Source organism: Pituophis catenifer, unplaced genomic scaffold (assembly GCF_029215685.1).
Source record: "Pituophis catenifer annectens isolate HBS135680 unplaced genomic scaffold, rPitCat1.0.hap2 SCAF_3, whole genome shotgun sequence".
Taxonomy (NCBI): domain Eukaryota; kingdom Metazoa; phylum Chordata; class Lepidosauria; order Squamata; family Colubridae; genus Pituophis; species Pituophis catenifer.
Window position 1 is genome coordinate 75,921,259 of NW_027256883.1, and position 14,348 is coordinate 75,935,606.

Sequence of the window (14,348 nt, forward strand, 5' to 3'; positions counted from 1 at the left end):
ACCAATAGCCTCCCACCGGCCAGTTCGCTCCCACAGAGAGGGTCTCCTCAGGGTGCCATCAGCCAAATTATGCTGGCTGGCGACACCCAGGGGGAGGGCCTTCTCTGTGGGAGCCCCAGCCCTGTGGAATGAACTGCCCCCGGAAATACGTAAGATCTCCGACCTCTGGGTATTTCGCTGTGCACTGAAGACCCTGTTGTTCTGCCAGGCTGGGCTATCAACATAATAATTTTAAATTGGGGTATTTTAAATATCTGGGGTTTTAAATTGAGCCAAATTTATTTAATAATTTTAAATTTTTAATTGATGTTTGTCTTGTGTTTTTAAATAGGCTGTACACCGCCCTGAGTCCTTCGGGAGAAAGGCGGTATACTTATACTTAACATGCTATGATGAATATTTATTTTGAAGTAGATGAGAGATTGCATTAATTAGTGATTTTGCTAAGTGTTGAGGGGGTTCAACATAAACAGCAGTGGATTAAGGGACTAAGTTTGCTACAGTTATTGATCCTGGGACTATGGTAGTTGCAAAGAATTGAGAAAGCAGCTAACGAAGCATAGTGGGGGTGTGCATTCCTCAGTTTAATTTACTGATTGAAAAAAAAAATAGTAATTTAAGACAAAATGAACCTCCAAAGAACTGCTCTATATTACAAATAGTAATATATTAATGTTGCATAATAAGTGCCCATCTCTTCTCAGCTATGAAGTTCACAATCTCTCACCTAATCTTCCAGATAAGGTTGTTGTGAACATAACAGGATTCAGGACAGCCACATCCACTATGCTATAAATACGTTCTATTAAGTGCTGCATATAGCAATGGAGTCAGGCAGATGCTGATAGCAACCATACATTCCTCGACAAAAGATGATTAATAAAAATAAAGCATTCATTCCTCAACGTAAGGCCGTGTCTTAACAATTCCCACCTGCCCACCTCCTGCACTTGAAAATTATGTGAATTTGAACTGGGGATTTTCCAAGTTTTTGTAAACCAGCGCTTGCTGATACTTGTTCTTATATGTGATTGTAGTGCATGATGTTTCTGCTTTTGCCTGTTGTTGCCAGTTAAGGGCAGGCAATCCCGATCTTTCATAAAGACTCTGCAGGCCAGGCTTGTTTGTTTTGAAAGCTCATTCTTGCCACTTCAAGCTGGCTGCTGTTTTCTCTGCCCTTCCCAATGTTTGCCTTTTGTCCATCAGTTCCTAGGAGTCAGATCTGACATTTGGAGAATGATTAGACCTAGAAGAGGCATGTTAAGCATAAGAAGTTTCATAACAGCTATAAGCCAGGGTGGACCTGGTGAGATTTGTTCTCACACTTACCCAAATACATTCCGGATTTCATTTAAAGTACAAGATCCTTATTCCTCGGGATTGCAATTTTCTTTTCCTTTTCCTTGTTCTACCTGTAGCTTCAGCTTTTCCTCATTTTGGCCCTACAACTTAGTCAAAAACACATTTTAATGTATTCTTCTGTTCTAAGTTGCAGACAAAAACGAAACTCCCCACCCACTGAAATGGTTTAAATTGTTTCTTGCTGTAACTTCTTCCAGAATATTTTGCTAGTTGAAACACTTGCTGAAAAAAAAAATAGTTAAAATCAGCATGCGAGTTATTTAGTGCAATGGGCAACAAAATATGAGTTGTTCCTAATTGTTTTTAAGATTGTGTTTTGGGTTCTATATTTAAGGTACAGGTAGTCCTCGACTTGTAACAGTGCATTTAGTGACCGTTCAAAGTTACAACGGCACTGAAAAAAGTGACTTATGACTGTTGTTCATAGTTACGACCTTTGCAGCATCCCCATGATCATGTGATCAAAATTCAGATGCTTGGCAACTGGTTCCTATTTATGACCATTGCTGTGTACCAAGATCATGTGATTTTGGGACCTTCTGACAAGCAAAGTCAATGGGGAAGCCAGATTCACTTAACAACCAAGTTACTAACTTATCAACTGCAGTGATTCACTTAACAACTGAGGTAAGAAAGGTCGTAAAACGGGGCATAACTCTCTTAACAAATGTCTCACTTACCAACAGGAAGTTTGGGCTCAATTGTGGTCGTAAGTCAAGGTCTACCTGTATTTGCTGCAGCACAATCTGATTGTGGCCTAACTATTAGCAGTGGTTTTTGAAATCTACCTTGAAAGAATGTTATCTGGCTTGGCTGTTCTTTCTTCAGAAATAGAGAGATTGGCTGTGGTTTCTTATCTGATCTTCATTTTCAGAAGCCTGGTTTCTTTCTGACTAGTCCATACGAATTAAGGCGATTATATAAATTCCAATCCTTATAATTAATTATAGAGTCTTGGCTTAAATGTTGTGTGGTGGCAATGAAGAAGGGCTAGAATTGGGCAGCTCTCAGTTCTAATCTAACCCCAGCCATAGAAACTGACTGGATACAGGGCCACTCCAGAGTTTTGGGTTGTGGGAGGTGTTTGCCTTTTGCTTATTAATTGATTCTGTGTCTATAAGGACTGATCATATTTAAAACTGTGTTTAAAATTAAATTGCTTTCTATATCTGTGATGTGTTTATTCTTTGTATTTTCTTCTTCTTTTTTTGTTTTGAATTCTAAATTCTGTCGTTCTTTATTTCTACGTTTTAAAGGAAATAATTTTTAAAAATTAAAACTTTGGGTCAATCACTCAGCTCACCCTAGTTTTATCTCACTGGGTAATTTTGTGAGGAAAAACAGAAGAGGGAATGCTACATATGCTGATGTGAGCTCCTGAAGAAAGTAGATAACAAACCTAAGAAAATATAATATTCACTCTGTTTTTGTAACTAAGGCTTGAGAAATAATTAATCAGCAATGGAGTGAACTCTTTGACATCTGATTCTTTCTAGTTGCACAATCCTAGTCTTTTGATGTCAGGAACCTCCCCATCACCTGACTGCTTTGATTTAGGTTCTGTCCCATCTCCCTTTGAATATTGATCTTGCATACGAGGCTTGGTGGAAACCTGATCAGATGTTCTCCGTGCTATGTGCCAACATGAATAAAGGTCTTGAAAGTTTTGCCTCTGTACTTTCCTCACTTACCAGCTGACGTGTGGGAAAACAATATAAGCTCCAAACGCTAAAACAGAACTTTCCAGTCCACTTTGCTATCTCTTCGCCCTGGTCTTTGTTTCCTTTCCATGCTACTTAGAAAGGCAGGTGTCTTACGACCCTAGATCATTCATACCTCCTCTTTTTTAAAATCTTCTAAATTGTCTCCTTTTCTGTGCTTTGTCTGGCATTAGAGCACTGGTTTGAAGCAAATATTGCAGGCCTCTGTATTTTTAGTTTCCAAATTGCCCAATGCAACTGCCACTTAAAGAGGAAGAAAATGTTGAACACAACTTAGCATCCTCCTCGGGGGTGGGCTCCTGGGGGTTCGGCAGGGTTCGGACGATCCTCTAGCCAAGGATTGCTGGGGTTCAGCAACCCCCCAAATGCCACTCCTGGCTTGCCCTGCCCACCCCTCCCCTCCCCTCCCCGGAGTCTCCACGTGACATGTTAATAATTCCAGGTAAGTAGAGGGCTGCGTGGAGGGCCTGGGAGGGCAAAAAATGGGCCTACCGGAGGCTCTGGAAGTCCGGAAACAGGCCTGTTTCCAGCCTCCAGAGGGCCTCCAGAGCCCAGGGGAAGCTGTTTTCACCCTCCTGGAGTCTTGAGGAAAGCCTCTGGAGCCTGGGGAGGGCAAAAACGCCCCCGGCCGTAGTGCAGGTGGCTGACTAGGCCATGTGCGCCATTGCCACGCCCACCCAGCAACGGGACAGTGAACCCGTTGCTAAAGGATCTTAAACCCACCCCTGATCCTCCTCCATGATTGAAATTCAGAATGGCTATACTCACTGTCCTTGTTTTGTTTGTGCTCAGCATGAACTATTTGCAATGCAGTTTCATCAAAAGGTATAGAAAGTGGATCTTTTCTTGCTCTTCTGTATCAGTCCTGTAATTTCCAGGAATGCAAATGCCAACTAGCCAATAGTTTACAGGTAATCCATGGCTTCCAAATTTAGGGTGTTGTTAAAGAGATACTAAACTATTTTTCTTTTGACAATTAATATTTTATTTCTTACAGTTTCATCCTTGATAGTGCCACTCCTGAGTCCCACTTTTCTGTTCCTGAGGCTGCTGAGCATACTTCTTTCTCTGATGTCAACTTATCTTCTCCTTAGCACTGGGTATTTTTTCTCCCTTTTTCCTATAAAAAATAAAGTTGCCCTTGAATTGAGTTTGAGTCCTGATGATTCTATGCAACAGGTGTCAGCACTTTGTTTGAACTCGGAAGCTAAGCTGGTTATGGCTTGGTTAATATTTGGATGGAAGCCCAGCAAGATTTCTAGGCCTCTTGGGTAGACTGGGAAATAGGAAAATTGCCTTGGGAGAAGGCAATGGCAAACTGTTCCATAATGTTCCAAAAGAAACACCATAGATTTGTTAGTATGATGGCTAGTTTGACTCAAGATGATCTTTACTTGTATTCTGTATGTGTAGATTTGCTTTGGGTTTGCGGAAGGTTATGCAGTTGTGAGAATTTATTGAATATTGTCACATTTGTGCAAATATATTATTTCATTTATCCTATAAGATAAAATGTTCGAAGTATGGTATATTTTCATTTTCACACTTGGAAATAACTCAAATTCCATAGATGTACAATGTCTTCCAATTATTTTAAATATATGTGATATAAAGTATCTTGGATACTTGGATTTGGTAATATTTTTTTCTTCAGAACAGCTACTAGCTTTCACCTTGCTCCCTTAGTTATTATTTCTTATAAAACAGCATGATTACGTGTAGATAGAAATAATGTCAGTACCTTCGATCATTTCCTTTATATTTACTTGCTGTCAAAATATGTGCTGATGTAGGTATGAAGCTCTTTTCCCTCTGGTGTTGGCTTTGTTGATGTTTGTGTGGATAGACATGGAGCAAGAAGCAATCCAACAGTATGGAATTTCATTTAAACCTAAGGTAAATGATTCAGTACACACCTCAGGAAAAAATGCTGCCATCCTTTTCCCCCAGCAATTAAAATCCCAACTGACTCATAAGCCTGGGAATGTAGCCACAGAATCCCAACCACTTCAGTGCTCATATTTTTAAAACAGAATGCTCAAACAAGAGAGGTCCAGCGGTTTCACAGACACTCATTAGCTGTGGCCAAAGAGGTGGCCAGATTTCCCAAAGCCAGTGTGTTTTCCACTAGCGCAAATCTGACTAGTTATAGTCAGAGGAAACCATAGCTAAGTGATCTAGTAACATTAGAATGTTTTGAAAATAGTCCCAGTCCCAGGCCACAAACCTAGTCTTCATGAACTTATGGGAATTCTTTTGAAAAACATCTGAAGGTTATCTTCAGTTGGTCTGCTTCAGGCAGTATTTTTCCATCCAGGCTCCATTTTTATTTATGAATGCTAATGGTTGCAAGGCATTGTTGTTAATGCAATTATATTCACTAGATTGAGGGAAGTTGGCATTTTGGGCCCCCCTCTTAGGGTTTAATGAATGATGATAATTCTTGCAATCACTTACGGTATCTATTTGCCCCTAATTTCATTCCCATCTTCCCCCAGCCACCTTATTCTGGAAGTAAAAAATGAGTGCTAGAGTGCTACATACAGGTTTCTATATTCTTTTCCCAGTGCAAAGAATGATATAAATCAAACCATTCTCCTCACGTCTCTAGTCCTGTCCATATGGTATGGCTATTAAGCAAGCAAATGCAGTCTTAAGCTATATTGATGGAACAGTAGTATCCAAATCACAAGAGGTAATATTATTGATGAACCAGTATGTTTCTCTGTGGTTGATACTTAATTTATAAGCTTAAGGATTGAATTAATTTTATACTGTTACAAAATGGACATTATATAAATAATTTTACTAGTTTGCTTTTTTAGTTTATTTTAATTGCTATATTTTTAAATTTCTCTATATACTAAATATGTTATACAGTTGTACACATTTGCTGTACTTCTTTTTCTGTTGATGAAGTTTTCTGTGTTTCACTGTTAAAAGAATAAATTTCACTTATAAAAAAAATAAACTGAAACATAAGTAAGTAATAGATGATTTTATTATGCTGTGTGCATAAATCTTATCCAGGATACCATGCTGAGTGCTACAACACATTTCAGGACATCAGTAGATCTGGAGACATTCAAAAGAGGGAGATAAGACTTTGAGGGATTTAAAAATCTATGGATTGCTTGGAAGAGCTGAATATGTTTAGAAAAGAAACTATGATAGGCAACTTCAAATACAAAGAAAGACATCATGTTGAAAGATGGAATAGCCTTATTTTATGCGTGTGGGTATAGTTTAGTATGTAGTTTAGAAGTAAAATAAAGAAAACTTGTTCCATAATAATCTGCTAATATCTGCCTCTTTGACTTATTATTATTTGAGTTATTAAAACAGAGAGGACAATGATGTATTAGCACAATGTAGATTGCATTCTGCATTGAAGATTCTATGTTAACTGGAAGTGTACAAGAGGCCTTTTTAAAGTCCTTTCTTTATCTCTGATTCTATTTATTTAAGTCTCTGAATCCAGGGTATGTGAGAGAAGCTGGTAAAAGATGCTAGAAACCCATCAGAGCAAAACAAGTTTAACTTTCACTATGGATTTGGCACTGCAATATCTTTGCTCCATAAAGCTCTGGAGCAGTGATGACAAACATATGGCATGCGTGCCAGAAGTAGCACACAGAGCCATTTCTCCGGGCATGCCAGCCGTCGCCCGTTGCGCTTCCGGTTTCCTTCGCGCACACGCATGCCGGCTAGCTGGTCTTTGCACGCGCATGCATGCCAGAAATGAGAAGGCCAGCTGACCAGCACGCATGTTTCCGGCGCTCCCCCATGTGCACGCACACACTCCTGTTTCGGCACTCAATGCCGAAAAGGTTTGCCAACACTGCTCTAGAAAGCAAAATCAACATTTCTGGATTAGGAAAATATGCCACTTTGTAGGACATTGGGGAAAAGAAAAACAAACAAACAAATAAGAGAACCAATGGATAGGTCAGAGTATTATTTCCTTAAGGCAACCAAAGTACTTGACTAGTTGCCAGTATTTGAAAAGTAACTTTCTTGTAATAATAATTGAGATATGACAAAGTTGTAGGAGAAGAGGTGTTATGTAGATTTTCTAGATTCACTGAAAAATCACCCTTTTAACTTCTCATTTGATCTCCGGGATATATACTTTTAATATGAATGCAATCCTACCTGATGCTATGTTATTGATTTCTCTTTTTCTTTTTTTATAGCTTGCTGCTCTCAGCTTTTCTTACACTGCAGATACACCCCAGTTTCGACCACTTCATGTGGATGACATCAGGAGGGCTTTTTTCTTTGTATCCTTTAATTTAGGAAAAAAGATATTTAGTTAGAGTACAGTGAAGATGATTAAAAAAAAAATCAGTTGCTTTTAGGAGGTTATTGCCTAAACGATTTGCTGTTTTAAAAGTTATTCTGATAGATTTATTTTAGGATTATGGTTGAATTACTATCACAAAACAATTTGACAATGGCATTTTGACTTTTTCTAAGTATTATCAATCTATAGATTTCTTACTTAGAAAGTGTTAGCTACCAATTAACTTCATATAGCTTCAAACATAAGAATGCAAAATCTTATTTTCCATGCATTTAGGTTTTCTGAATTAATCAGAAAACCTGTCTGCCTTTTTTAATCATTATTAATTGTCCATAACATTCTTGAAAATAGAACATTTAGGCTAATGTAATGAGTTATTCAGGCTTAGCAAATATTAAATATTGTAAGATATTATAACAGTTTAACAAAATTGAATATTACAGCAGAATGTTCTATTTTCACAGTTTTGTACAGAATCTAGTTTCAAAAGAAATTCAAAGTTTCTCATCTAAGGTGGAAGTGTTTTAGTTTTGAATAAACTTGCACATCTAACAGGCTCACAAAGTTGGTAAATTTATAGATTACAGAAGCTATTTCTTCTTTTTTAATCAAGACTGATTTGAGGGCAGAAAAAAAAGAAAAGAAGAAGAAAAAAACCAAGAACCAACCAACCAACCAATAAATAAATAAATGAAACTACATATATATTATTCCAGATGCCTATATATTAAGCTTTCAATAGTTAACAGCTTAGACATGTTTTGCTCATGAATTATTATGCAAGCTTTTAGGTTTCCAAAAGACTATCAGGTCATCTGACCCCAACCTTCCTGGCCTTCCAAGACCTCATTCTGGACATGACCTGTTCTCCTTTGCTGAAACTACCTGATGGCCGTTTGGTTTTGCTTTTCCTGTTTGACAGTGAAAGCTGAATGACTGGAATAGTCACTTGTTAAGAATCTTTGCATCCTACAGCTACTGTTAGTTCCATTGAACTTGTTTCAAATCATATGGGCCTAATACAGTGTTAAAATTTAGAAAGAAGTGAGCTGAAATTGGTGCACCAGTTTTGCCATGGACTGTAACCTCAGTCATCCAGAGAGATGGGCTGGCAACAATATTTTTAAAATTATTAGTAATTGACCATCGAGACAAATATCTATTTAGATGGATAAGCAGGAGCCTCCAGGCACAAGAAATTTGAATTCTTCTTCCCTCCTCCTCTTCTTGCCACACATATAAACTAATATCTCAATAACTATTTCATCTTAAGGAACCAAAGAATGTAATATCTGTGCAAAGTTAAAAGAGGGGAGCTGCAGCGATTTGCTGTTTGTTTATATATGTATATGGGTTAGTAGCCTGTGGAAAGCTGGCTGGCATATTAATCTCACTAATAGTGCAATTCTGGGTGCTGTTCTCAGATGAATATTATAAGTCATAATTTTGAGTAAATATACAGAAAATTGCAATGGATATACTTGTTAGTTCCTGGATCAGTCAGGAGATTTTAACTTTTGTAAAAAATGCAGTGAACAATTATGTTTAGTTGCCTTGTTGGCAATCTTGCATTTTCCTCAACTTGATGCAGGTTTTCTTCATAGTGACGGCCTTTTTTGGCACTGGAAATATAGCTTCTATTAACAGGTAAACTGATCTAAGCTGATGTTAAAAGCAACCATCGCAATCCCACCATTCTGTTTCCGCTTACTTGTTGCTGCACTAAACCATTTAAGCAAATGCCTTCATAATTGCATATAATATTGCATAACCTGGAATGTTTTATGTTTGATATTAATCATGATGAAGGGAAAAGAATATGCAGGATCAGAAATTTTCTCTGCCCTTAGGGAATTTCACCAGGTATTTTCTTCCATTTGTAAAGGGAAGAATACAGTAGCTGCTCTTCCTTTCATGCAATAGGAAAGTGTGTTTAGGTGACAGAGAGAGTAGAATTTTCAGCTAAAACATCCCGTTTTTTAAATGCCAGGTTAGGTGCTGGTAAAGTATCTTTTACCAGCAATTTAAATCTGGCTGAAAGCTCTGTTCTGGCATGCATTACCTTACTGAGGGAGAATTAACATTTTCCATCTCTTTCATCAGAATACTCTAATATTCCAACAATCTAGGATAGAGGGAGGGGAAGTGAGTTGTGAATTGCAGGAGCTCCATCTTACTAACTCGAAGCTGTAGCTGATAAGTGCTTCTTGCTATGTTTTCTCTGTCTTTAAATACTCAGGATAAAGTAGCATATACAGGTAGTCCTCAATGACCACAATTAAGCTGAAAATTTCTGATGCTTAGTGAGACATTTGTTAAGTGAATTTTACCCCATGTGATGACTGTTCTTGCTACAGTTGTTAAGCGAATCATGGCAGTTGTTAAATTAGTAACATGGTTGTTAAGTGAATCTGGCTTCCCCATTGACTTTGCTTGTCAGAAGGTTGCAAAAGGGGATCCCATGAACCTGGGACACTGCAAAGGTCATAAATATGAGTCAGTTGCCAAGTGCCTGAATTTTGATCACATGACCAGGGGTTGCTACAACGATGGTGAGTGTGAAAAAAAGTCATAAGTCACTTTTTTCAGTGCCTTGGTAACTTTGAACGGTTGCTAAATGAGCTGTTGTAAGTCGAGGACTACCTGTAGTTTGCTGTGTAACAAAGTCTGTTTCCGACTAGCTGAGGGAACTTTGGTGTTGTCCTGGGTTACCGTAGATTTCCTCCTTTGGTGGGTTTCAGTATGGAATTGGCCAATCAGGAATGACTCAAGATGTCAACATGACCATAATGTTTATGGACTTTTCGCTGATGGGAATTTACATTTGGCCCCATGCATTCAGCATAGCACATGCTGATCTGAAAGTGGAGTTTCTCTCATGTCATAAACAGAAAACTCTCTGATACATTTTCAACTGGCAGGCGCAGTAAACCTCTTTGGGTTGGTTCAAATGCCTCCAGATGGTTTTTTGGGGGGACTTTCACATGTCACCTCACTGTGATAACTATCAAAGCCTTGGCTGATCTGTAGAATATGGAGATGGTCCTGGCAATTGACACTGCTGTTCCTAAGCACATTCTTGTCTCTAGCAGATCTTAGTCAAGTTTGGTTTTCCTTGTCGTCTTAACAAATAGAAACACAAGGCATGTGTACGCTCACCACATTTACATTATCTTTATGCAGCATGACAGTCATTTCACATGTAAAATAATTTTACCTTTCCCAACATGAAGCTGGAACTTAATGAAAATATGAATGATGTCTCTGCAAAAAATACTTATTTAATAGCATGACATTTTCCTAAAATATTGGGAGAAAGGAAAGGAAACACAATTCAGCAACAGGCCTGCGGATTGTGTATAAGTTCACTCTGAGGCTCACTGTGCTCATAGCAAATAGCATAAAGAAATGGCATAGAGTGCTACAACTTCAGTGTATCTGTACTACATCCAAGTATTCCTTACCCAGTTGGACCCACATATAAATTAATTAATGGAAGAGGAGCTGTAGATGGAAAAAGAACAGAATGAAACCTGTCCCAATATAGTTCTATGAAACAGAAATCCCTTACCTTTTGTAGTTGGCTGGCATATTTGCGATTTTGTGAACATGTCACCTATGCTATAAATAAATTGGATGGATGGATGGATGGATGGCTAGATTAGATAGATAGATAGATAGATAGATAGACAGACAGACAGACAGACAGACAGACAGACAGACAGACAGATAGATAGACTGTTTCCCTGAAAATAAAACCTCCCTGAATAATAACCCCAATCGGGCTTTTGAGGGCATGTGCTAAAATAAGCACCCCCGAAAATAAGCCCTCTCCCCAAAATAAGCCCTCCCCTGAAAATAAGACCTAATGAAGGGGTGGGCATTCGAGAAGTTGGAATTAATTGATTGAACTCGCGAGAAGTGTTTTTTTACGGTACAACTTGTTTCCCTGCACACAATGGCAAGAAACGTGACGGAGCTGGAAATCAGGTAAGACGGCAAGAGGAGCCCTGTCTTGCTTCACATGCCCCAAAATAATAAGACCTCCCTGAAAATAAGGCCAAGCGCTTATTTCGGGGTTTAAAAATAAGACAGGGTCTTATTTCGGGGAAACATGGTAGGTTGGTAGGTAGATAGATAGATAGATAGATAGATAGATAGATAGATGATAGATAGATAGATAGATACATAGATAGATAGATAGATAGATAGATAGATAGATCTGCTTATAGGGGGCCTTATCTGTTGCCAAAATGGTTGCTTATGCACAGTGTGGCAATCATAATTGGAATTTGAACATGTCATTTGTGCTCTTGATAAATAAATAAAACTGCTTATCAGAGGCTTTACCTCTTCACAAAATAATTGTTTCTGCATAGTATGGCAATTACAAACCCACGCAGGAAAAATCTAGCTGGAATACTCTTTGTGGTATTTATCCCACAAAGCACTCCTGTCTGCCACTCTCCCACCTAGGTTAGTCTTGTCTTGAGGCATTAATGGAGCACTCGGGTACAACCATCTGCTACGTGTGTTTCCTAAGGTTCTTTGTGCTAAGATTTTTTTTCCCCCTCCTGTGTTATTCTTGGAAATAAAAGTTTATACTGGAAGCTGACAATCTGCCTTTATGAAAGAAACATGTACGTGGGTGTATAAATTCAAGTGGGCCAAAGCTTGGATACCAAATATGGTATTGTTGCTGATCATGGAGACTATGCTGAGAACCCTAAATATAATACTTTCCATGTGAACAGAAAAGCAAAACCAGTAAGCTGGCTTGCAGTTAGCAGCCGATCATTACAAGGAGTGGGTAATGTGCCAGGTGCTTTTGTGTATGTCACTTGTTTACTTACAGATCTAGGAGTAACTTATAGTTACCAGTGGAAAAGGAAATGATATAAGGAAATATTTTGCGAGATCAATGGGGCTTTAAAAATATTTAAGTAACAGGTAGAAGGCTGTCACTTGTAGACTTAAAACATTAAAATTCAGCTGTAAAAGTAGAAGCAGTGTAAACTAGCAGCATATCTTCTTTGCTACATAATAGTGTCACATTTTTGTAATTGAGACATGCTGTTTGCTGTTTCCTCCTGGAAAGTATTGGCTACAAAAATGCACATTAATAATGTTTTGTTGTGTTCTCATTCTTAAACTCTAGCTTTGATCCAACCTCAGTATATTGCTTCTTGACTGTGTTCAGCCCTTTCCTGATGGGAGGCTTGCTATTGTGGAAGGTCAGTATTTGCCCCTTTAGAAAATGTTATTTGTTAGACTAGATAGGCTAGCGTTTTCCAACCACTGTGCTGTACACATTTATGTGCCCCAAAAGATCTGCAGGTGTACCATGTCAGTAAACCACAGGAAGTGATAGGACATGCCACACAACTATGTAACTAAAACCTCACCTGCATGACATCACCTAAGATGGAGTGGCTCCCTTTCTGCTCCCGAGTCTCAGCAGCCTGTGATGTCATGGCACTTCCGGTTCCACGACCTGGAAGTTCCACTTATGTATGAGATGTATGTAGTAAGATCAAAACTTAGGCTACAGTTTTACTGTAGCGTACTGTACAGTTCTACTGTACACTTGTTGCTATACCTTAAAGTTAGTAAGGTTCACTTTCCAACAAATAATCTTTTAGTCTATTAACTATTTTTTACCTGTTTCAATAATTTGTAAGCCGCCCAAAATCATCTTGCAGAGGAGATGGGCAGCATAGAAATTTACTAGAGATAGATAGATAGATAGATAGATAGAGAGAGATAGGAATGAAAGGAAAGGAAAGTAAAGGAGGAAGGAAGGAAGGAAAAAAGGAAGGAAGGAAAGAAAAGGAAGGAAAGAAAGAAAGGGAAGGAAAGAAGAATTGGCCTATGTATGATTTTTGTACTACTTTTTCAAATGTAGAATACTAGACTTTTAATGTGCCTCTGTTTTAACATGTTTTATTTTATCTGAGTCTTAAAACTCTTTTTGATATTTTTATACCTACTGAACATTCCCTTCGGGTTGCCCTTTGTCTCTTTCTGCTGTATTATTTGACCACCCATCAATAAGACTTTCTTTTTTTTTGAAGAGCTTTTTCTTTTTTCTCTCTGTTCTATAAACTTTTAAGGAATTATCTGATTGATTCCTACTTATTAATCCTTTCTCTTCATTATCTTTATCTTCTTGCATTTCCTTTTGATTTTTTCCTTCCACTGCTTCTTCTAATTTCTCATCTGTTTCCTGAATATCATGTTCATCTTTTCCCCCCAATTGTTGAGTGGCTTCTACACTCATTTCTTTATCTTTAGACAATCCCCTTGACTCTTTATTGTTCTTTATAGTTTCTTGCATGTTTTTGAGCATCAAAATTATTTCTTCATTTGCCTCTATTATCCCCTGTAGATCCATTTTGTAACAATTTAATAAAGATTACTCAGTATACCTCTATGGTTTCAACGTCTCAATATTTAGAAACTCCAACTTATAAAATTCAATCAATCCCATAGTTATACCTCCAAATCCCCTTAGTTTATAATCTTTAAAATTCTTTAATAGTTTACAGCCGTGTGATTTTCCAATTACATATCTTCCCAATTGTCCAAATTTTAAACAGCGGTGAAATCCGGCCGGATCTATCTGGCTTGTGCGAACCGGTAGTGCCGGCAGTGGGAAGCTCCACCCACCTACTGGGACATCATTATGTCCCATTTTTTACTGTCTGCGCATGCACAGAAGAGGTGCGCGCGTGCATCTAGCACACAGATGCTCCTGTTCGTGAAACGGTAGTGAAAGTAAGTAGATTTCACCACTGATTTTAAAGTCTTATTTAACTTTTCCTCTTTTCTCTTTTCTTTTATCACCTTTTTTCTTTCACTAATAGTACTGGCACTGTAGTGCTGTAATGCTCCTCTTTTTCCAGTAGATGACTCTCCTGCACCCAAGTCCAACATTAAGCAGTATGTCAAGAACAGCT

At 38.2% G+C, this 14,348-nt stretch overlaps 1 protein-coding gene across 1 annotated transcript in view; it reads left to right on the top strand.

Annotated features, from left to right (window-relative positions):
- The window catches only part of PIGN (phosphatidylinositol glycan anchor biosynthesis class N), a 64,584-nt gene that overhangs the window by 35,240 nt on the left and 14,996 nt on the right, over positions 1 to 14,348 (top strand). The window contains exons 21-25 of the mRNA XM_070942564.1: positions 4,081 to 4,183; positions 4,877 to 4,979; positions 7,280 to 7,366; positions 8,981 to 9,036; positions 12,548 to 12,623. Of these exons, the coding sequence (XP_070798665.1) occupies positions 4,081 to 4,183; positions 4,877 to 4,979; positions 7,280 to 7,366; positions 8,981 to 9,036; positions 12,548 to 12,623 (425 nt within the window). The remainder of the gene's footprint in view (positions 1 to 4,080; positions 4,184 to 4,876; positions 4,980 to 7,279; positions 7,367 to 8,980; positions 9,037 to 12,547; positions 12,624 to 14,348) is intronic.